At 41.7% G+C, this 24,035-nt stretch overlaps 1 protein-coding gene across 3 annotated transcripts in view; it reads left to right on the plus strand.

Annotated features, from left to right (window-relative positions):
- BMP2K (BMP2 inducible kinase) overlaps window positions 1–24,035 on the plus strand; it is a 58,049-nt gene that overhangs the window by 26,893 nt on the left and 7,121 nt on the right. The window contains exons 8-15 of one of the 3 annotated variants that reach the window (XM_063335775.1): window positions 1,472–1,575; window positions 2,221–2,300; window positions 3,969–4,129; window positions 5,458–5,636; window positions 6,638–6,733; window positions 7,502–7,689; window positions 9,645–9,802; window positions 15,776–15,889. In XM_063335775.1, the coding sequence (XP_063191845.1) occupies window positions 1,472–1,575; window positions 2,221–2,300; window positions 3,969–4,129; window positions 5,458–5,636; window positions 6,638–6,733; window positions 7,502–7,689; window positions 9,645–9,802; window positions 15,776–15,889 (1,080 nt within the window). The remainder of the gene's footprint in view (window positions 1–1,471; window positions 1,576–2,220; window positions 2,301–3,968; window positions 4,130–5,457; window positions 5,637–6,637; window positions 6,734–7,501; window positions 7,690–9,644; window positions 9,803–15,775; window positions 15,890–24,035) is intronic. The other 2 variants (XM_063335776.1, XM_063335777.1) reach the window with 2 other exon arrangements.

Below are 24,035 nucleotides of genomic sequence, written 5' to 3' on the forward strand. Positions count from 1 at the left end.
AATCCAGACCATTTTTTTGAGCACACATTCATAATTGAGAAATAGCAGTACCACGGTAAGCATTTACCTTCCGCAAATACTTAGTAACTGACAAAATGAGATGAATTTTCAAGTGGTTAAGTACTTTTCTCTGTGTCACGGTGCTACTTTCAGAGGAGTACAGGTTTTAATCCAGTCTCCTCATAAGTATGAATGCTGATTTATTAAGATTCAATGAACTGCTGTGCCAAGATGAGCATTACTGGCACGGAATATGTGTGGGTGGGGAAGAATCTCATAATGTAAACTTCCCTTCTTTCCGTTTGGAATGGAAGCCAAAAAAAGCTGCAGTTGCTCATAAAAGGTATTTCAGGGACGTAGGGCTTGATCTTGGGTCTTTTACAGGGTGGGAGGGGAATGACAACCTGAACATTGTCCGCCTCATAAATCTAATATTTCAGAATCAAGTGGCAGGAGTCACTCGATGATAAGTGTTCTCTTTCCACTTAGCAGTGCTGTCACTGTTAGTTTAAATCTGCTTTATTTTGTAAAACTCGTTAAAAATAACACTTGCTGCTGTGAACTGTATTGGCCATGAAATAAAGTATTTGAGTGAAATCGTAGTATCTGTCTAAAATTATACTAATTAGAAAAACAACTTCAAGATTTTTTTAACAAGATCTTATTTACGGTTGGCTTTACGGCTGAACAGTTATGGAAGTTTAGCTCAATTTTCTCATCAAAACTGAAAAAGTAAATATTCATATGTTGTTCATTTTCTTTGTAGCTGAACATATTTTTAGAGGCTTAGCCTTTTCTCTAAACAGAAAATATCTTTCATTGTTTATTTAGGTTCTTCGGTCATTTAGGCAAGATTTCCTGATTATGTACTGTGTATCATATTGTAAACAATAGAAAGTAACTCTTATTTGCTTGAAAAAAAAACAAACCTTCTAATTTGGGAAGCTAATGTTTGAAAGTGACGTCAGAAATTCCGCGTCTTGTCAGGAAGAAGTCCTTTTATACATGGAACTGTATTTTAGTATACAAAAGTGTGCATAGCCAACTAAACCTGCAAGACAAAAGTGATGTAGAACCTCAGCCCGATGCAGTTAGATACACCTGTGGGTCTTCTGTTAGCTACATTGGATTTTGTGTTAACCCTACGAAATTCTAGTACTATGGGTTGGTTTTATGTTGTTTCTCTCGGAAGTTAGTAATTACTACTTCAGTTGAGCTACTCTTTCCACAACTGAGTGTCAAAATATCGAACAGCACACACTTTCTCCAATTATATTTGACCCTAAAAACTATTTGACTTGGCAAAAAGCATTTAAAAAAAACCCCAAAAACCAACGTAACAATCAAAATGACTCTTTCTGGGGTGAGCTCATTTGGCAGAGCTGCTGAATTTCTTCTTGTTGGTAGCATGCTGTCTCAACAGGCTTTTTGGTATCTGACAGTGACAACTTGGTCTTATCAATTTTTGCAGGATATATGCTTGAACCTGATCAAGAACAGAGACCTGACATCTTTCAAGTTTCTTACTTTGCCTTTAAACTGGCCAAAAAGGATTGTCCAGTGTCAAATATTAATGTAAGTAGTCGTTTAACTTTTTCCATGTTTCCAGGTTGGTGTTCTTTACTGTACATAAGGAGGTTGTGCATGCGTAATTAGAGATACTCTTCCTCCTCCCACCCCCAAAATTGCCTTTTTCCTTGGCTAAATGCGGTTTAGGGGAAACGTAACTCATCCAGGAATTTGGCTGCAATGGGGGTAAGTTAAAGGGCCACAGAAGTTTAGCTGCTGCATGGCTTTCTGCAACGCGCTTTGCGCTGGAAGAGCCAAGTGGACTAAAAAAAATACTGTTGTTTCATCCGAAGGTTGGGCTTTGATTTAGTTCTTAAACTGGGGGCTAAACCAAGTTTGTTCTCTGCAGTTACAAGAAAACCTTTGCAGAAAGTGTTTTAGTTGATTGCTGAGAGTTGGTAGTGTGTAAATGAATTAGCTGACAAAACAGTCAGACCAATGATGGTTTTGTTTTACTTCTGTGACAGTTAAGAGAACGTAGAGATACTGTTAAATTAAAACACTTCTTTTAATCTACAGCCTTGTGAATGAGTTCTGCATGAAGCCTTGTAACATGAAAAACTTGAACCCGAGTATTCTTCTTCAATATGGAATGATTTTTTTCTTTCAGGATTTTGTGTTTTTAATTTATTAAAATTTATTTTTCCCAAGAATTCTCCTGTCCCTTCAACTCTTCCTGAACCCATGACAGCTAGTGAGGCAGCTGCTAGAAAAAGCCAAATAAAAGCAAGGTGAGCACCAGATGTGGCTTTCCTTTTTTTTTTTTTTTCACTAATATTGTTAAACTATATGTGTGTCTGAAACCTGTTTTCATGCTTGTTGATAAATGAAAAAGTTTCTCAGTAGCAGAGGTCATTAGAAAAAATAAACTGTAATTCTAAGAGCTCCGAGTCTCTCTGGATGATTCCACCCATTGCTTTTTTTCATTGTATGGAGCATCCACAGAGGGGAAACTGAGGGCTTGTTTGATGGTGGAATAAGTAAGTGCTGCCAGTCTGTTTCTGGTCTGCTTTATTTTCTCCTTGTGTGATGAGTGAATTTCGAAATAAAAGATTTTTGTGGTAGTTGAGGATAATACGGTACACGTAAACTGTTCTTAGGGCTTTTATTTAAATGTGCAAATCAAATCTGACTGATGAGGGCAAGTGGATTTTGTTCTTGAAAAAATCACGATTTTTTTTTTTTTTAAAAACCAAAACATTCCTTTCTTTGGTACTTGTTAATAAAAATAAAACTAAACCTTGGGAATTCCTATTCGTGCTTTTTACTTCTGCTGTGCTATATGGTGTATGTGCAATGCTAAGGCTGGAAGAATCCTTTACACTTTTATTCCTTGCTATTGGAAATGGTTTTGGTTTTGAATCTACCAGCACGTGTGACTCGTGGGCTTTTGTGTTCGGCTGTAATCATCAGCTCTATTTCACCTCTGGCTTCATTAGCCTATTGGGAATGAGAAGCAAATGAGCGGGCTCATCTAGGCGGTGTTCGAGCTATGTAGATGTGTCTGGGCCATTTTAAGGTAATGTCATGGTCTGGAGGTGGTGGGTTTTGCTGGCTTTGCTGTCAGTTGGTAACGTGCAGTGGAGGGCAGGTGTAGAGATCTGTGGAATAATGTTTTACCTCCAACTGAATCTGCTCGATGATAGTAGGAAGATTGATAGTTTTTCCTAAATAATGTTTTCCTGACAGCCTTAAGTTACAGAAGTTTAAGACAGATGGAGTCTTGATGGGATATGGTAGGAACTAATATGAGGTGTTAGGTACTGGCGGTCAGATGGTGAATTAGTGTTTTTAAGCACTTGGGCAGTTTTAAAAAATGCATATACTACAACCTGGTAACAGGATTAAACCTCAAAAGTACTTTGGTTTTGAACGTCTTTATTATCCTGGTGGACTGCTGTAGAGCCCTGAAGTACTGTGGGGAAGGTGCAAATGTTTTGAGCAGTTTATGGGTGTTATAACTGCTAGAGGCTTAATCTCTAACAAAAAGTAGACTTAACAGATAAGGTTTTTCCTGATCTTATTTCCTGTGTGTGTGAACAGTAATCATATCTCTAGTCATAGGATTGCTGACGCGAGCACTGCAAGTAAGTTTCACACAGTACTGTGAACTGAGGAAAGCTTATACAGACATTTCATCTAGTGCCATGGTCTCCTTGGGAAATAAGGCTGTTGCAGAGCTCCTGTCAATGCTCTGCTGCAGCAGTCCGACATCCTTTGGCTGCAATGGGTGCCGAGTGCAAGTTTAGGAAGCAAATTTTAAGTTATTAAAATCCAATTCTGTAGAGCAACACATGGTTAAGACATAATTGAGCTATTAGGAGATACGTCGTGTCTAATTTGAAGAGGAAACAGTCGTTTTCTAACCAAGCCTGTTCTATGGAAACTTGCCATTTCAGAATAACAGATACTGTTGGACCAACAGAAACCTCAATTGCACCGCGACAAAGACCAAAGGCCAATTCAAGCACTGCCACTTCCAGTGTGCTGACGATCCAGAGCTCAGCAACTCCAGTCAAAGTACAGGTTCCTGGTGAATTAGGTAATCGTGGGCAAAAAGGTAACTTAATGAAGTCGAAGGATGGACCGAAATAAACAAAGAACGAATTCTGTATTTCTTTTCCTTCTTTCTCTAGTTGGGATGACACTTAAACTGAATTTCATCTGCTTTTTTTAATATGCCAAAAAAAAAAAAATCTCCATCCTTTCCAAAAGAGTCTAAATTTGACCAGGTGCCACAAAAACTAAATGCAGGTTGTTGAGAAGTGAAGGTATCTTTTTCATTGTGCTTGACACTGATTTTGAACTAACTTGCCCACTGTGGACTGTAAGAGAAGTTCCTCCTCAGTTTTGACTTCGAAATAATTCACTGAAAGTACTGAGGTCTTCTGTAACAAACTGCTTTGATTCTAATTGGAAAAATATTTTCCCTGTACCTCAATAAGTCGTGAGGTATCAACACCATGTAAAAACTTGACTTTCCTGTTGATTGACCGACGCACTTCACTTGCGCTGTGGGTGCAGTGGAGGGGCGACGGAGGAGTAACTGAGGGAGACTCAATCGAGAGAAATGGGTTTTCAGTAAATCCTTTGTGAGTTTTTCTTTATTTCATTCAAGAAGAGTTATGTCTCTGATAAATATTTATTTAAATAGTTTTTATTTATATCTTGAATACTTACTTATTTGTGCTTTGTGATGCTATGTACGTGTCTATTAGAGTACAGGAAGAGGAGCTTCAGGGACGGTATTGGGAAAGCCTCCAGTCACAAGGTCACTGAGAATATTTGTGTCCCAGGTGTAAACAACTTTTACTAGACAGGATTCAAGTAACATCCGACTTGGAAAGCTTTTCCTGTTATGACAGGAATAGATCATTCCTGGGCACTTCAGAATACAAATACAGCAAGCAAGAGAGATTGATTTATGCTAGTAACTGCTTACTTAAAAGGCTCCAAAAACAACTGAATGGCGAAATCCATCAGATGTTCTCTTTAAGGGAATTTGACAAGTGAGCCAATAGTTCCCTTCAAAAAAAAAATAATTTATGCTTTCTATTCATACAAAATTGTGTGCTTTGAAGGTTGGGGTTTGAGATAATAGAATGTATGTCGTGTTAGTGGAGCAGAAGTCTTAAACGCAGCTTACTCTGTTGTGAGACCAAAGGAAGCTTCCTGCATCTTGTAAGTAGATATTGTGCGTTGACTGGCTTGTAAGTATTTTTGGAGAAATGAACTTAGTATCTCCCAGCTGTACTAGTTGTGAAGCTGGGGAGGGAAGTTCATAAACTGTTTCATCTTGAAGTGTTAAATAAAGAGGTTAATGGCCAGGGAGCTCTCTAGCTAAGCTTTAGAGATCCGTTTGTCAGTAGAGTTTTCTGATTATTACAGGAACCACGCGACCGGGGAATGGGCAAGAAATCTTACAGTCCCAAGGGAGCAGCCAGCACCCCCCGCAGCAGAACAGAGTTCTGCAGCAGCTGCAGCAGGGGGACTGGAGGCTGCAGCAGCTACACCAGTTACATCACCAGCAGCAGCAACCTGCCATTCAGGATGCCTATATCCAGCAGGTACGAGACAAATCTGTTAGACCAGTTTCTAAGAGACACGTGTTATGCTTGGAGTCGTGTGCTAGTTAAACTTCTCTGCTGTTGCTGCCTGGTTTTTTTTTCCTGCTAGGAGAGAGAGAAAGGGAGCATGGCTCCTGCCTCTTCTTTTTACCTTTGATTTGTCTCTTTGTAAGCACTGCAATGCTTATCCTGGAAGAGTTGCGTTCTTGGTGCTGTCTTGTTTTTGCAGTTTGACCCTGAATCACAGCTTGCTTCGAATTACCACTGTTGGCCCAAATAAAGGTTTTGTGTGCGTGTAAACCATGCTTGAGATAAATGCCAGGTATCATCTAGGTGACGAGGCTATGCATGCAGTAGATGATTGTACGTACACCATCTGAATAGGATTTCTGCAGTTTTTGCTTTCTTCTGCTTTTCTTGGGCAGCGAAGAGCTTCCTTTTTGTAGTTGTTCTGTCTACCCAGATTTTTCATGGATACTATGTGTTCTGACAGTATTCAGCTCGCATACTGTCAAGTATAATTGCTTCACTTGCATGGCATAAGTAACTGCAAACATAACAAAGAGCAGCTAGGTCAGAACTTGCAGATCCTGTCCAAGATGCCTGTTGCTATTCCTCTTTTTTCCCTTGTTGAGACATGTTATTCTTTGAAGCACAGCTGACTTATTTTCCGAAGGGGCTCCGAACCGTTGAAAAAGGCAGAAGTTGGGATGCTAATTGGCCTTCCATAGAAAAGGCAGTGCTGAATATGTAGTCTTAATTTTTTTGTTAAGCAGGCTAGTATTAATTGGGGGGGGAAAAATGGAAAAGCTTCCAAACACAGTCATTAAAATGCAGTGACTGAGTTGCAAGCTGAATCTTGGTTATGTGATGTCTTAACTGAAAAATGCTGTTGAGTCATAGAAGGGATACTTTAATTGATGCTTTTTCTAAATATCTGGATATTTCTAAAAGGGGGGGATCGTAACTTCGTAAAGCCACTTTCTTCTTTTCAACTACAGTATCAACAAGCAATGCACCAGCAGATGGTCCAACAGCAGCTGTTGATGCAGTCTGTGTACCAGCAGCAACCTTCCCAGTCTCAGTATCCTGCTATGGTACGTCAAGAATGGAACCTAGACGGGACAGTCTTAAAATACGTGCTGTGTTTGTAAGTCTGTTGTGAAGATGCAGTAAGAGAAGTTTGTGAGTAGTTGTAATGAGCTGTGGATGTGGCAAGTAGCGTGAAGTTCAGCATCTAAAATGATATTGAGTTGGGGGGGAAAAAAAGTTAACCCAAACTTGGTTCCAAAATCTTATCTGGAGTTGCATTTCTGTATTAATCAGATGGAGTATATCCTAAACTTCATTAAGTAGGTATATACTAACTTGAAACATACTTGGTGCTTAAGGTTTCCAGTAGTGTGAGCGCAGCAACAAATGTATGTTGCGCTACAAAGTGATAGTAGACATGGTGGCATCAAATTCCTATTTGAAAAAGCAAGAAAGCTAACTGGCATAATCTGTTTTTCAAAACTCAGGAGAAATTGTCCTGAAATTTTCACTGATAATGGTTAAGAATAGAGTATGATGAAAACTAACTACTGGGTGCTCCAGTAGCGTGTACCGAGGTTGCGGTACTTACAAAAAGCTAACTGGTAATATGCTGGAAAAGAAAAGTGGTATTGCTGACCTGTTAGGGCAGTTTCTTTTCACCTGTGTAATGGACGGGTCTGGCTTCTTGCTTCTGCTGAAGCTACCGAGCTGTTCTGGAGTGTGGTGGTGGTGGTTAGTGCATTTGGCTGCAAAGCCTGTATTGTCACTTAGCAGAAGAGATTCACACTGGCCCACGTGAATTTCAGTGACGTGATCATTCTCTTACTTAGGTGCAGCAATATCAGCAGGCTCTCCTACAGCAGCAGATGCTTGTGCAGCAGCAGCAGCGGTCGCAACAGGCGCAGTCTCCTGAATACATCACTTCGCCGCAAGACTTCTCACCAGCCTTAATCTCCTATCCCGGTTCACTTCCAGTGCGTGCTGGAACAGTGGCAGATTCTCCCTACCCTGCAAGCAGGCAAGTGTTCTGACAGAGATGTACCCAAGGGTTACTTATTGCTCACCTTCCTAATTGTCGTGAGCACTGCTGGAACCCTTCCTCAGAAATTACTTGCTTCAATGGTAAGGTATTCCTTAAAACAGTTGGATGTCTTCTGCTTAGTGGTAAAGGATATTTTGGGAGTTAAGTGGGACACTTGACACGTTAACAGATGAGCCTGGTACAACTTCTTAACCCGTTTGCCACTTGCACTTGTTCAAGAACTTGTTCCAGGAACTGACTGCAAGGCACTTCACTTAGGATGGTCAGTAGCCTTTGTTGGATGATGTCATGGATGTGTGAAAGGCATCTCAAATGCCCTTGAGAGGCTTTGTAGATGGCATTTATTGGCTAGGGCTTCTAACTCCTCTGTCTGTCGATCAGAGGTCTGACCCAAGTATGTTACATGATGGACTACACCCCATCAGCGACATGGTCCCTTTGCAGGGGCCTGTGGACTTACCCTTGCTTAATAAATTATAATAAAAAATGACTTTCCCATGAATTCTTATGAAAAACAGTGTGTGGAACAAAAAACCTTCCTTTTCTGATTTAAAAACAATCAGACCTGTCCAGTTTGACTAATATTACGATCTAGGTTATATATTTCTGTAGGTTCCTACTATACTATATTGAAAGAGAAGCGCTTTGCAATTGTGAGAACGCTGCAGTCTGTTGCAGTCTGTGTTGACACGTGCTTTCAGTCAATAGCGTGGCTTACACGTTTCAGGTGCTGCTGTCCTTCTTAGTCTCTTCTAAGTTACAGTGTATTGTTGACAGAGGAAAAGGCAAAATATTTTGCTGCTGTAGGCTGGGTTGATACAATATCATATATCACTGTGACCAGTTTGGCTTCATCTCACCAATGAGGTAGTCTAATCCCTAGCAGAGAGAGTTGTCCTGCAGTTCTGTACCCGTATCTGAGACTTACCAGCTGTACTTCTGTCAGCTCTACTGCCAGAGTACTTTTGTTACAAGTAATTTCTGAAGGGGATCATTCCAGTCTGGAAACAAATATGTGCGTTTCCAGTTTCTCTTCTGGGTGTTTGGCTGAAGAGTTTGATCCTGCTGTTCAGCTTCAGGTCCGTGACTGAGGGTTAGCAACGGTTTGCAATGCATAATCTCTTGGGATGGCAGCACCCAGGGCGAGAGGAAGGAGCCCCTTCCCCTTTCTCTTGCCTCGAAGAGATTTCGAGGGTTTCACACAGAGCTGGGCCGCAGGTGTGGCCTGCGGAGCCTGGCTAGGCACGGAGAGAACCAGTTAGCCTGTGGTAACCTGCTGACTGCTGCTTTTCTATTCTGCTTCAGACAACCAGAGAAGCGGTAGGGGTAACTTGCTAAAGCGTGCATGAAAGGAAAAACACATCTGGTCAAAGGTTTTCTTATCTGTGTAGATTAGACTAATACAAGCAGAAAGTGTGATGTCAACTGGTTAAGCTAATTGTATCTGTTGGATGGATGTTGGATTCAAAGACGCTTCATGTCTCTGTCAAGAAAAAATAATTTGAAAATAAAGAGAATGGATGAAAACGTGAAACATATGTAGTAGGCCTTTTTGTGGGGGAAACAAGGCGGACTCTTACGGCAGTATATAAATGACTACAGGTGAAATACAGTTGTGGGGGGTTTTTTGGTTTTTTGGGTTTTTTTTTTTCCTTTGCATGTCACCTTGATGAAGGATTCGGCTACAATTTATAAACTGAAAAACAAATCTCCAAAGATTGCATACAGAAATGATGCAACCAAACTATGTATTTCAAGTGGTCCATTTTCCCTTATATTAGCTTTCAGATGCTTTTGGGATAAGCTGTTAATGCATGTGTGTGACGTGTATGTAGTGTTTTGGCATAATGAAGCATGTCATAAGCTTTCACCCTGATAAGCAATCCAGTAACGTCTCTCTTTATTTGCTTCCATGCTGTCGGGCTTCACAGGTCAGGGATTCCTGATGCTGAAGCGATTGCCAGTTACCCAAAGCAGAACATCAATAACCCACCTGATATGTCAGGCTGGAACCCATTTGGAGAGGACAATTTTTCCAAGTTGACAGAGGAGGAGCTGCTGGACAGAGAATTTGACCTGCTAAGATCAAGTAAGGGACGCTTGAAGGCTTATTTTGCTTCGCAGTAAATGAGGGCTCTGTAGTTGCTCAGCAGTTCCAACACCTGTCTTGCGGAAGGGCCGCGCGGTCTGTGTATAGAAAATTCTTTCTGAGCATTTGAGGGCGCAGTTGGGCCTCTCCTCTTTCTTTCCTTTCCCTTTTTCAAAATGCGTGCAATAAGAAGAACTCACTGTTTAAAACTGGCAGTTACCAGCTGAAATACTGCGGAAATAGTAATATCTTTGCTCTTAAATACTGCTTGTATCACCTTGATTGTCAAAAAGCTCTGAACAGCAGAGGTATCTGGTCAGATAGGAAGAAAAGTTTGGCTACTTGCTTTATTCCTTTCCAGCTTTTTCCTTGCACACCAGAGCAGAAAATTCTGTGGGTCTGATATGTCCTTTGAAAATGCCTGAAAGAAAATTGATCTATTACATTATGTTAATGTTTTGTAATGTCCTTTTTGATGAGTGGCTACCTGTAAGGGCTGCTTTATTGTTCTGACATGGCAATAGTTGAATAAACTTTTTCCTCTTTAAGTCAGTTATCTTAATGGTTTTTACTTCGAATTACTTCCTTTTCTTAATTGCTTAAGACATGCTCATTAGATGCTCTTCCTAAAACTCGTTTTGTCAAGATCAGATTTATTAGTGAGACATGTAAGATGTGACAATGTCAAAAACCAGATTGTATATACTTGGCTGACTATCAGCAAGTTCCTTGCAATTAAAAATGCAGTAAAGTTGAATTTCAAGTAATTGAAAAAAAAACTCTATGCCTTCAGTGGAGTCTTTTTTTTTCTTGTTGAATTTCTGTGTCCTTAAACGGAGCTGAACAAGATGTGCGCATTACCTGCTAATCCTTAAGGAAAGTGACTGGGTTTTCTTTTTGGTGAAACTCTAGTTGATTGTTTTCACTTGTATCCTGTGTTGATAAAATAAGACTTCTACTTTTGAGATGTGGATGTAGCCTGCCCACATCTTAGGGTAAAATGGCGTGCTGTTAGTTGGGTAAAACGGATAATGTACCAGCTGAAAAATAAGCATGCTTCCTGAATCAAAGTTTAGAACTTGAAATGATTCAGTAGTAGAATTGAGTATCTTTAGGCATGCTGCTCCTCAAGGAAGCCTTAGAAGACTTTAGAAACAATACAGTCCTGAATCTGGAGGGGGGTAGCTTGAACCAAAAGCTCAGCACAACATTACCCATTTCCAGAAGCTTTATCTACCTGTTGGACTGCTCACTGTAGTTATGGTAAGTTTTATGAGACTGATTTGGTTAAGCCACAGTAACTACACAAGAAGATAGTAACGAAGGACCTGCTTCAAGTGGTTTTACAAAAAACCTGGAAAAATCCATATGAGAAATAACGCTTGCCTGGAGTAGCTCGATAGGCTGGTTATATGAAGCTAGGGAAATCAAAAAGTCATAGAATCACTTAGGTTGGAAAAGACCCAGAAGACCATCCAACCATTAACGTGGCACTAGCAAGTCCACCACTAAACCGTGTCCCTCAGCACCATGTCTACGCGTCTTTTAAATACCTCCAGGGATGGTGCTCAAGCCCTTCCCTGGGCAGCCTGTTCCAGTGCTTGACAGCCCTTTTGGTGACGGTGCCGACTGCAGGCACAGTTACAATTGCAAAGGATAGAACAACTTGGAGATAAATGCCGCCAACTGCTGTCTCTAAATCTCCAGCAGAAGGTACCGTTAACTACTACTATTATTCCGTTATCCAGTTTTTGAACTACATGTGTGAAAATACACTGAAGTTTTCAAAAACTAAACCTGCTTAGGCATGTTTTAGGTTTACCTATCAGTAAAGATAATTCAATGCATGGAAGAGATGGACGTGATAAGAAACTTCATATGCTGTGTCAGAAAAGAGAACAGCATAGTTTTGCTTAGGAGTTTTTAGTCATTTGAATACAGAAACTGTAAAAATAAAATGAAAAAAATGATTTGCTTGACCAATAGCACACTAGATGGCAGGCTTGTTTATCTATAGCATGAGATGCACTTAGAGCTTTTCTGGGGCCTTTTGGCTTGATTTCTGTTAGAGGTGTGGGGAAGGGGGAGCACTGCTAGTTTTCATCTCGGCATATGTGCGTTAGCGTGTACACATCGATCCATACTTGAAAGACCTTTTAACTTTGTTCCTCGATACGAAGGATGTTGTGCCAAAGATCGTATGAACTTTCCTTGCACTGTTAATGCCTTTAATGCAGTCAAAGAAGAAATATTTATACTTCATTTTGTCTACTGGTACTTTCTCAAACTTAGGTGCATTGATGAGAAATCAGGAGACTTACTGTACAATTAAGCCTTAAACCTATAAAATTGTGTTTAACTGTCTAATACTTCCTGGAATTTCCTCAGATAAATTGTAAGCATCAAGGCTTAATTCCCTTTAGATGTAGGTTATCTCTTAGGAGAGAAAACCACTGTTTACTACTGGGTAATTTTTGTTGCTCAATTTTTGAGTTTACTGTGAATCTTTTTGCCATCTAGAGGAAGGAGAACTGAAGATACAGATTTGATAAATTGTTTTGTTATCTATTACTGAGCTCAGCTGCTGTCCTGTACTTTATAACTCACGTACGGTGTTATCTAAGTTTGTCTTTTTGCGATGTTGCGTGGTGCGGAGTAACATTCAAAACATCGATCCCTTCTTTCTACTTCCAGAAGCCTGGTTTGTATTGTTGGGCTGATGCTTTATACGTAAATTAAAAATCTGTCAAACATTTTTAAAGCTGTTGTGTTCATGACAGTAATACAGGAGTAGTTAAATGTCCACAGCTTTTGTTAGCGAATCAAGATGTCATCATAATTTGTCAGGCTAAGATTACCATTCGATTTTGTGCGTTTAGTAGCTTACTGTCAGAGTGCGTGTAGCGATGGGTATTGCTGTGATGATTAATAATTTTTCTTTTAAGAAGGGAGCTGACTCTTAGAACAGAATACCTTGCTTACACTGGGTAGAAGTTTTATGTAGTAAAAAGCTGACAATTGCAGTATAATGTAATGTGCAATTGAAAGAAGAATTCTGAACTGAGCACCTTTGTGGAGAACTTTGGTGTGGAGTTCCTGCTTCTTGTGTGCACTTGTTTCTCTGTTGTTGTTACAATCATCGGTATTAATGATGGTGCGGAAGCAACACACGGTGCTGAGATTCTGACAACATTGTGAAGAAATGGGTTTGTTTGTAGAGAGCTCCTGTAACCACTTAATAATCTGTGCAGAGTTGGGAGCCAGGAAAATAAGTCTGCTTTCTCACCGGGGGAAAAAATACCAGCGCGGTCTTTGTGCTGAATTGCAGAAGGATTGTTGTTAAGCCCAGAATCATGGTGGTGCTTCCACAGAGACACCTGTGGGTGCAAAGCCTACAAAGCCCTGTGCCCGTCTCCTTTGCAGAATGCACAGAATTAAGGATCTGCCTGGGCCATCTCTGCAGCAAAGAGCTGTGGCTCCTACCAGGCTTTCCTTGGGCACAAGGGCCGCTCGTACTGCGCAAAGTCCCGAGAGCTGTCTCCTGGGAAATCGTGGGCCTGTCGCTTGGATGGAAACAGCTGGATTCCTTCTTTGTGGTTTTAAATAACTGCACTTCTCTACGGCAGGCTCCACAGTGCTACATGGCACATGATGGTGTCTCTGGCAGTGGTCTGGGCTTTGTTTGTGTGATGATTCACTGAGAGGGTAAAATTGGATCTTTACTTTAAGGAAGTTTCACCTGAAACACAACCAAGTCTAATACTGACAGTCCCTCTGAATCTACTTCTGCTCGCGTGAACCTGGAGAAACAATATCTGTCTCTTCTCTGTCAAACGCTCTCTGATACAGAGAAGTGGATCTTGTTACCGGGTGGACAAATGACACTTGTGCTTCAGAAGACTGGAAAAATGACTCGTCCTTTTCCAATTGCCTTAGATTTGACGAATTTACAAATTTTAAACTTTATTTTCCAGGGAAACTTATCCCATATGCCTAGGTGCCATGGAGGAATTGACGTCTTGTATTTACTCACTTTACCTGTTTGTTTTTTTTTCTTGCGTGCTTAGCATTTCAATCCATTCTGTTTTCCGCTAGCCATGCTGCTGAAGTGGGGAGATGTGATCACCTTGGACTTGCGTAGTCTTGCACGCCAGCATTTGCAGGGACTCTGCGAAGGGTAGCTGAAGTTGTGGCACCCTTAAAAGTTATTCTAGAGTTGGGTTGCCTGCAAACTGTGCAGCAGTGAACTGGTTTTCCTCTGGAGGCAAAACGCTAGGCATAACAGAACAAAAGCACCCTTTACTCGGTCTGCATTTGTAAAGATGCAATTTGAAGGCCACATGCATTTCTTCAACAAAACTCAAAAAAAAAAAAAACCCGAACACAAAAAAGCCCCAACCAAACAGCAAAGCAAGAAACAACCCCCACCATCAAACCAACTCCAAACCCCAACTGTTTCTTGCCAGAGGAGGGAAAGCGGTGTTGCTGTGCTGTTCAGAGTCAGGAATAAGTACTGCTGTTGGATGGGATGCTTGGCAGTGTTTTGTCCTCAGGGCTTAGAGCTGGGGGTATAAACCATAGAGCTGCTAGTCGGTGGTGCGTCTGGGCTAGTGTTCTCTTCCGCGGGGCTGCATCACTGTAGGATAATTTTGTTCGAGTCAGTCTCTCCCTCTTTCAATATGTGTGCGTTGAGATGAGGGCAACTACTTCATCTCCTGCGCTGGGAGCCCCCACTTGGGACTATGTTTTAAGCAGGGGCCGCCTGTAAGGGAACAACTGCCCCTTGTATTTTTTTGGAGAGTCTAACGGTAGGTAAAAGAATTCCTGTTCTGGACACTTGAATATGAACAGAACACTCGTCTGTGAGAACTGGCACATAGTTTCAAAACTCTTGGGCTTTGTAGCCAGGGTTAATATGGATCTGTCTGAGGTAGACTAGCTTGCTGTCGCGTCCCTGGGGCTTGTCCTGCGGAAGCCTCCTGGTTGCTGTATTGCAGGACTGAATAGAGAACGTGCGGGTAGCTTGGTACGGAATTAGGGCACCGTTCAGCTGCATCTCTGCAGAGGCAAATTGTCGAGAAGGTTGTGCTGCAAATTGTTTGCAAGAGCACCTACTTGCTAAGGAAAAAGGGAAAAATGCTGTGTCTTTTGCTTAGAGGGTGTAGGGTGTTCGCTGAAGGTGGAACCCCGTGTCACAGGGGGGCTGTTAAATGGCTGAGGGGCATTCCTGGACCCTCCTGAGGTGCAATGTGGTGCTTGGGCTGGATGGTCTGGATCTTCAGTTGGCAGCAAAGTTAGAATAAGAGCTTAGACAGAAAAAGGTTTGTTTACCATTCCTCGTGCTTCATTTTTCTTTTTTTTGACAGTGTTGAAAACTTTTTATATATCTACTTAGGAAAAAATAATAAAAATCCCAGTCTCCTAAGTATTGAGGACCATACAAAAAGACACTACATCTCTCTACATTTTCTGATACTCAGATTGTTTTTAATTACTAAACAGATATTACATGTTTAATAAAAAGCACTTATAGCTATTTTACTGTGATGGTCAACTTGTCTCTTTTTGTGGCAAAGCCTGGCCGGAACTTGGATAAAATGAATGATCTAGTGTTTTCAATAACCATAGCGATTCTGACTTCTAAACCGCAACAGCACAAAGGACTAGTAGTTTCTGTTACATAGTCTGCATATAAATTGTGGGAGAGATCCTCATTTAAAGCGTTCCATCACCAAATACATGCTGCTTTTGGTAGGGCAGGGGGATTAACAATAGGTCTGTGCAGGTGAATTTTCCTGAAGGATCAAGAAGTATGAATTCAAGATGTAGGTTATCTTTAAAACTTAACCTTTTCTCAATGGAGAGGATGTTCTTCCCTCACCCCATACAGTAGATATCTTTGCATAGGCATAAGTCCTGCCATTTTTGTTTTATTTTATTTTATTTTTTGTTGTTTCATTTTGTTTTTTACAGACAGGCTGGTGGACAGGAGAGCATCTTCAGATAAGAATGTGGAGCCACATTCTGCTCCACAGAAAAGTCCTCCTGAAGATCCCTTTGGTTCTGTTCCTTTCATTTCTCACCCAGGCAAGTTACATCTGTAACATCACTACCTCCTCTCTATATATGTGTACATATGTACACATATATATGTATGTATGTATCTGTTGAAGTATGTACACCCAGTTAAATGACCAAAAAATTATCATTTTTTGATATGATGACAGTAGGTGAGTTGAAGAGGATTTTTTTTTAATATGTTGATTACCTCAAATTAAAAAATACTTCTGCATCCAGTTCCTGGTACTTATACAGAACATGTGGGACCAGTAGAGTGTGAATCACTTGCGTAGAACCACAAGTGCTTTTGCTAAGGACAAATTTTTTGCTAAGACCAGATTTTGCTACTTCCCTGCAGTCTGCTTCCAGCTCATGCTGCTTCTTTAGTTTGGTTCTCCAGCCAAGTTAAGACTGTGAGCTTCTGCTGCATTTAATGCATAGTTTTGCTGCAAACTGGGTCAAAACAAACAATATCTGATGTTATCTGTGGGGTGAGGGGGAGGAATGTTCGTTTCTGTGGTTTGGTTCACCTTTGGCTGTCTTTACCTTGGATGGAAGTAAAGATAACACAGTATGTGGACATTGACTGTGAATGTGAAACATCATCCTGCAACTTAAATGCCAGTTTGAACGTTTGTTTGATCAGCACTTTAAACATTTCTTTGGAACCTGTGGCAAAGTAAAGCGTACATGACAGTTCAATGGTGAAAAGAGCTTCAGCTATGGAGCCACTTCAGTGCCTACCTAAGCTTTGTTGAGAGTGCTTATGTGATAAAGGTGCCTTAATGTGACGTTTGAAACCACTCTTACAGAAGTTCAAAAGCTCAGGTAACATGCCTTAAAATAAATCGCTTGGGTTTGGCCTAAGTTAGCATCCGTGTCTCCTTTCGGTTTCATCTTGCACTCCTGAAGATCACCTGCTAGGGCTGCCTAATGCTCCGCAGCGCTCCCGTCCTGTACGTGGCCAAGAGCAAGCGGGATAACGCTGTTGTATTCGCCAAGGCAGTTTGTAAAAATACCTCTGCATCCCTGTCTGCTCCTGTTGTTAGAAAGACTGGAATTAATTCTGCCAGGTCTGTTATTGTGTTCTTAGTTCCTGGTTTTGTTGGGCTCTTGCAGAAAAGGACAAGTTTATCTTCTGCCGTGGCATTAACATTCAGTAGTTCAATAAGGTGTGAAAGCGAAGAAATGCTTGTTCTACAGGTGCAGTCTAGGGGTGGGAGGTTGGAAGGGTTTACCCTAGTGCCTTCATTGAAGAGGTTGCTTTGTTTCATAGGGGAGCCTAAATTCACCTGCAAAATGAACAGTGATAGTTCATCTGAGATGGTGACTATCGGGTGCTTAGTCTCCTCTCTTCAGTATTCATACCCGGCTGTCTAGGGTTTTCTTCTTTCTTTCCTCACCTTAAGTCTTCAAAATGTATCTGCTCATTGCTGGTTTTCAGATAGTTATAATATAGCTTGAATGGCCTCACTTGATTATGTCATATGTTTTATTTTTGTTACTTCGAATCCAAGCTTTAATTCTTGACATAATAAAAAACAAGGGGAGATGCCTTCTCTTGAAAAAAATTTAAAAAAAAAAAAACCAAAACCAAAAAAAAACCCCAAAAAATCAGGTTTAGTCGTGGCTGAAAAGCCAGGCTGCTTGAGAAATGTTGAGTTGGTTGTGAACTGTAACCTGTTTCATTGGAGGAAAAAAAAAAACCCATACTTTTTTCAGTGGCCTTTTCTATACTGACTCATAACTGGAATTCAAACAAGTGCACTTACTGGACTGACTTCAAGGAAGGTATTTTTAGTTCTGTGTTAACAGTGAACTACACATAGCAAACAAGTCTGAGAAGATAAATGTTTAAATCTGAAGATATGTCTTTTAAAAGCTGCTTTGTTCTCCCTGTGGAATTCTTGGTGGAGATGTCTTGAAATGAGGTCTTGCAAGACAACTAAGAAAAGCAGAACGGTGTTGAGTTAGACATATTTTATTTCTAGTTTAGTGCTTCCTAGGACAAACTTGACAAAAGTCCCTAATATTTTGATTTCCTATTGTACTTAATATTTTTGTATAATATGTTCTTTATGGTTTGTTCCTTGTGATTGTAAAAGATGTAACACGTACCTTATTCAGGGCATCAAAGGGAAGGTGACTGAATAGAAAGTGGAACAGAGGTTTAATCCCTCGAGAGCAATTTCAGCGGTTGGGTGGGAGACTGTCTTGATTTAGTTCAAGCAGAACTTCCACTTCCTTACTGTGACGCGTTTACAGCGCAAACGTGGAGCGTGTTATCACTGTTCACCCAGGTTTCTGACTGCTGGATTTTGACTTGTTGAATTATGATGAGACGAATTGTTGATGTTATCAATATGCACTATTTAAATATAAGAAATTTAACTTTCTTAAAAAGTGACAGTTCCTATTAAAGATGTGTTCTACTGTATTAACAACCTTTGAGTTGGAACTGTGTCTTTCTGCTTTTTTTTTTTTTGCTGTGTGACATAGGTCTCGGGTTCATAAATGTTTGTTGTACATGGACTGTAGCTGAGTAGAGTCACCCGGAGTATTTCTTTTGTTTCGGGGGCTTAAGGGTTCTCTGCTGAAAGCAGCACTGGACTAAACTAATTTCTATCAGCTGATAGGAGACAGCAGCAAGAAGCTGAAGATCACGTATCATCTCTTAACTTAACAGTGTAACATAAGGTGCTGGATGTCCAGCAAAATAAGCGCTATCAGGTACATTTACATGTGTCTGGGAAGGTGATGCAAGGGAGACGCAGAGGTGGAAACATGAAACCTCTTATCATGGCTGGAAAGGATCCTGGGTCGCTGAGAGTTGTGAGCCCTTGGGATTTTCCCTGTGGAGCTGAGTGCATTTCGGGCCGCTGCGAGGATCGCCGGGAAGGAGAACCTGTAACTGGATGGACTGAGGCTGCTTATCCGCCAGAGCGTCTGTCCTTATTCTTCTGAGGTGGGAATGGAGAGCCAGCAGCAACATGGATGGCACTTGGCGTGCCGTGCCGAGGGCAAATGGCTGTGTGAAATGGACTAACATATTATTGGGTCGATAGGAAAACAGTGTAGAAACACTTAGTGTTACTCACACTTGGTGTTTAATCAATTACAAGTGTTTTCACAAATACTACATGTAAACTGCTACGTGCACTATTTTATGCCTACATGGTTATGGAAAGCAGTAATGGCGTAGAACTTGAGATGCCTGGAGAAGAGAACTGGCTTGAGAAATAATTCCAGTGGTCAATCTCGTATAAACAAAACCAACATTGGAAACTTCTTAGGAAAAAGAAGAAAATACAGTTCGGTAGACAGTCATGGGGTATTAGGACAGGTACCTGACATATGGAAGGCAGATGCTGGTTTACGAATGCCTGGAAAAACTGGATGGTGGAAAAATTGTCTTCTGTGGTCAGCATTTTGGAATGGAAGCTTTTGAGTTGGGAGAGTGTTAACCAGCTTGTGTTATAACATCCTTTGTTAACACCAAGTTGAGTGTTTCAGAAACTCAGGAGAGAAACACATTTTCTGCTATCTTCAAGTTACAGGAGGGAAATGTCACGAATATAGTGCAGTTAGCTGTTGAGTTGTACTCTGTGGCCTTTTACTATCTTATGTTTGTTTACACTAATTCTTCCTGGGATTAAACTGGGCTAGATTGCCTTTTGCTTCCTGCAGCTTAATACTGGAATTCAGAGAAGTAATAAAAGATATGAGGTAACTCCGAAAATGATGCAGATGGATGGTGTGAGAAGTAGAGATGTTGGGGAAACGGTGATGGGAATTTCTTCGCAAGTGCTGGCCTGAAGCTGTCTGCGAGTCGTCCTGGTCCTGTGGAGCATCTCAGTGAGCTGTCTTCTGGCTTGTCTTCATGGGATAAGGTTCAGGTCGTCTATTTAACTGTTCTCCTCAGTGTTTGTAAAGCTCATCTTCTGTCCTGTAGACGTGGTGGTGTTTGTATGTATGTAACTGACTGGTCACAGCTGTGTGGGTGTGGAGGAAGCAGCCCGCTGCAGGCCAGATCCCCGTGCGGTGGGAATCCTCTGGAGACCTGCACACAACACCTCCCTGGAAGGACTCTGCTGCAAAAGCTGAACATTGGCCTTCACCCCGTTACAGTGGCAAACTGCCGCCTTCTGGCAGGAAGAAATGTGGGTGACGACTGTTCTTTTGGTTACTTTTTGGTATATTGCTTCTACCACGGTTTCAAACAACTGCCAGTGTCTACATCGCGGCTTTGGAGCCCTTGGACTACCACGCAGCCTGGAGCTTGAAAAAACGCACAGCTCACCACAATTTAGTAAGAACCTGCGAACGTGAGAACAGAAGTAACAAAAAATACTTGAGCCGACATCCCCTGTCACGCTAAAACCAGTCCACGTGGCTTTGGCAATGGAGGTTCTTGAATTGTTTGTTAAAAGATGCCCAGACCCACATCTTGATATGGCTGTTGTAACTTGACAATTAAAAAAAAGTTAATATCAATCTTTGTGGTCACTGAAACTCCTGCTTACATTACTTCATAACCCCTCCCGGCTTATGGTTTCAGGTATTCTTTATAGCACTTCCTGAACGCAAGTTCAGGGTCTTTCCCTGTATCAAGATAATCCTTAGACTTTACCTTTGGTAGATAACACATCTGAAGAAACTTGAACTTACTCATACACCACAAGAATAAGCGATATTTATCTGGTGTGCTTTTCCTACCCAAAATGATTCAGTAGGCCAGTTCTTATTTTTTCTTCGAATCGTAGACCTATCAGCATCCCCTTTCACATCTTCTCTTTCTACACACGCTTCAACCTGCAGAGTAATTATTTGAAAGGATGTCTAAGCAGTAGATTCCAGGCACAAGTGTGTTGTTCTCCCACTTTTGTTCTTCGTGAAAGTAAAGGTGGAAAGCGGTGTAAATCCGTAACAATATTCAGCAGCTGCTGCTCTGGCTGTTGTCAAAGCAGTAGTGCAGATTTAGGCGCAGCATGCGGGTAATCCGCGGGCCTGACATGTGGTAAATCGTTCTGAAGTGATGGTGGCAGTATGCTACCAATTCACAGAGAGCTTAAAGCCCTTATGCCCCACTCTTCGGCCACCCCCGCAATCCCCGAAAATGATGGACCAGCAGAAGGCATGTAATTACTGCAGTTGTTAGGGAGAATTCATCCTCTTATAATCCCATGTCTCGAAAAAGAACATCAGAACAGAAAATTTCCTTGAAGACTGGGATCTTCTTATACGATTAAAGATGTTCCACCTGGCTCGCCTTTGAGGGAAGAACAATCGTCTCCTACAAGACGCAAACCTGATTAGAAGTGTGGTAATCTGGACAGTACATTGCAAACAGATGTTACTCAACATTCTGCAGCTTTTTTGTATAAATACATATCTGCATGGTCTCTGCAGCAGTTTAGGTTGAGAAGATTGCATGAAATCAACGTGACAGAACACTTCATTTTTAAAATCTGTTTGGCCAGAGCATTAAATTGTCATTAACCAGGGAATTTTCCCCTTCGGGGCATGGTTTCTATTTGTAGTGCTCTTTGTATTTGTTTAGTTTGCTAACTTTTTCAGGAGCGAGCGAGGGGGAATGTAGTGTAGAAAAATAAAATATTCCTGTCGTGGGTTTAAACTTGACAACTTTGTGGAGGATATTTTTGTTTCTTTGGTTTGACACCAGCCTGCCGCAATTTTCTCCCTGTTACAGGGACTAGACCGGAGGTGCTGTGGACAAGAAGGTGCCCGCAGAGATGGTTTCTCTCACTGACGGCTGCCCGGAGCTGCTGGCTGTTTGTTTACACCACCTCAACACAAAGCGAAGAGTAAAGCAAGCTGCTTGCTCTTTCCTGAAAGATGCAATCGTGGGCGCAGCGAGGGCATCCCTCTTGAAAAATCTCAGAGATGAAAGTGCTTTCTTGAAAAGGGCGTCGCGGGAGCAGGTCCTGCTGCGTGCCCCTTGCTTTGCTGTTGGAGTTGTGCCGGTGGGGTCGTAGGTGCTGGTTCTGAACTTTTAATAATACCGAGCTGTTACGGTACCCTGTGAGTTTCTAATCACGGCAGAACTCATTGCCTTTTCCACAATTCTGAGTCTGTACGCAATACAGGAACATAAATTGCCTGCTGTGATAAAAACGTAATAGCGAGGGCTGAAGAGCTAGAAATCCAGAAACCTTGTCCAGGAACCGTTTGTAGTGAAATGGGGGGCGTGAAGCCGATGAGCTAATAGGCAGTTAATTGCCTGGTGCTGCGATGATGTTGCGGCTGGGAAAATAAATATGCTTGCAATGTCTTTGAGTGGCTGACGAATGGAGATACGTCAGAAAAGGTTTTCTCATGTGCAGGGACAGACATTTAAAATTGCACAGGCTCGAGCATCCTTTTCCTGTGCGCTTCTCCATTCTTGCCGTCCAAAAGGGTGCCGTGTGCTGCGTTCCGTGGGCAATGATTCAGTCCCCTCGTCCTTAGAACAACCAGAGGCCACAAACTGGCTAGTGCCAAAACAGATGGCCGTGGGGAAAGCGTTGTAAAAAAGAACAACTGTTTCAAGTTTGCAATAATTTGCTAGCTGTTCAGGCACCTTCCCGGCCTGTGTCGCTGAGTGGTGTGCTCAGCAGTGCCTGGCAGAGCGGTTCAGAGCTCCAGGAGTGTGAAGGAAAGGCCCAGCGAGCAGGCGGCCTCTGCTGTGGGACACCCATCTCCAGCAACGGGGGTCGCTCGGTGATCGTTCCTGGCTTCACCCCCAGCGTTCTAGAGGTGGTAGTCGCTAGGCTCGAGAAGGGACACTTAGGATGCTAATATAGATTCCTTAAAAACTAGGTTGCTTGGATGACCGATTCCTAAAATAATTTGCTGTGCGTTGTCAGGGAGAATAACAATTAGAGGTGGGTCTATGGAGAGCGGTTGGGGTGGCGTGTGTGCCAGTGCCACGCGCTGAGCATGGTTTGGGTGATGCTTGAAGTGTTTTGCCGTGTATTGCCGAGTCCCGTTTGATGTGTGCTGTGTCCAGAGAGGTCCGCTGCTCCGCGTGGTTTGTTTTCCAGTGAGTGTGACTGTGGCAGCAACTAACAAATAATATTTAAACCGTTTGGGAAGTCAGGTATATTAGATGCACCAAGGTTCGGTTCTTGCCTTGAAAAAAACCTACTTTTATAAATTGTTTTCTGCGTATAGAAATGATGTGCAAAGGTATAATCACTCTTTGGGAACCTCAACTCCTGCAGTTACTGACATATAGAAAAGGTTTGGGGTTTTTGTTGTGTAAGTGGTGTTAACGTCTAACCTAGAAATATTTCCTTTTGCCTCTCCTTTGAAATCTAATTGCATTTTTGTTAACATTAGCGTTTCAGTAAACATTGGAAAGAGCAGGATTTGGAACATAGAGGGTTATATAGTGCAATGGGAAGGCTGTACCTTTGGGAAATCTAAAGCAAGCAGCCAAATAATCCAGATTCTAATTTAGTGGGTAAAGCAAATGTGTAGTATTTAAAATTACAGTAGATAAGAAGCAATCTGACACCAGAAGCAAAGAAGAAACAGCTCAAAGCCCTAATCACCTGATGTTTTTAGTCATTCTGCTCATCTTGTTTTTAAATCCGTACACAAAATATATTGCTGCAGAATTTTTAGTATTACTTTAAGTGTGATTGCAGAAGAGCAAAATGGCTACTGGATAAAGAAATCGGCTATTAATGCCTTTTTAAAAAGGAAGAAACTGTTCCTGTAAAACTTAATATTTTGGTCTAAATCACAGCATTGAAAGAAAAAAATTTGGCTTGGCCTGGAAGTTACTTGCTAATTTTCCTGTGAAAGAAGAAATTACCTAAGAAATTATTTTGCGTATTACAAAACCCATAGACTCGCGAGCTGGATTCTGGCTGAAGATTTTATTCAGAGAAAGGACTGGTGCACACTTCCCTCCCCGGCTTTGTCAGTGGGGTGAACACGTGGAGACGATCACGTTCCAGCAGCTGTTGAACAAAGCGGGAAAGGGCAGGTGTTAACTCGGGCCAGGTGGGAGGGCCAGCTGTGACCGGAGTTGGTCGTAACCGCTTTGCGGAGGAGCAGCCCCTGTTCCTGGCGGTAAGAGAGAACTCGGCGGGGCCACCGGTGAATATAAACGGGGATTTGAACAGCATCCCAAACGCTGACGTTTGAACATAAACCCACAGTT

This window comes from Chroicocephalus ridibundus, chromosome 5 (genome assembly GCF_963924245.1).
Source record: "Chroicocephalus ridibundus chromosome 5, bChrRid1.1, whole genome shotgun sequence".
Classification (NCBI taxonomy): Eukaryota; Metazoa; Chordata; class Aves; order Charadriiformes; family Laridae; genus Chroicocephalus; species Chroicocephalus ridibundus.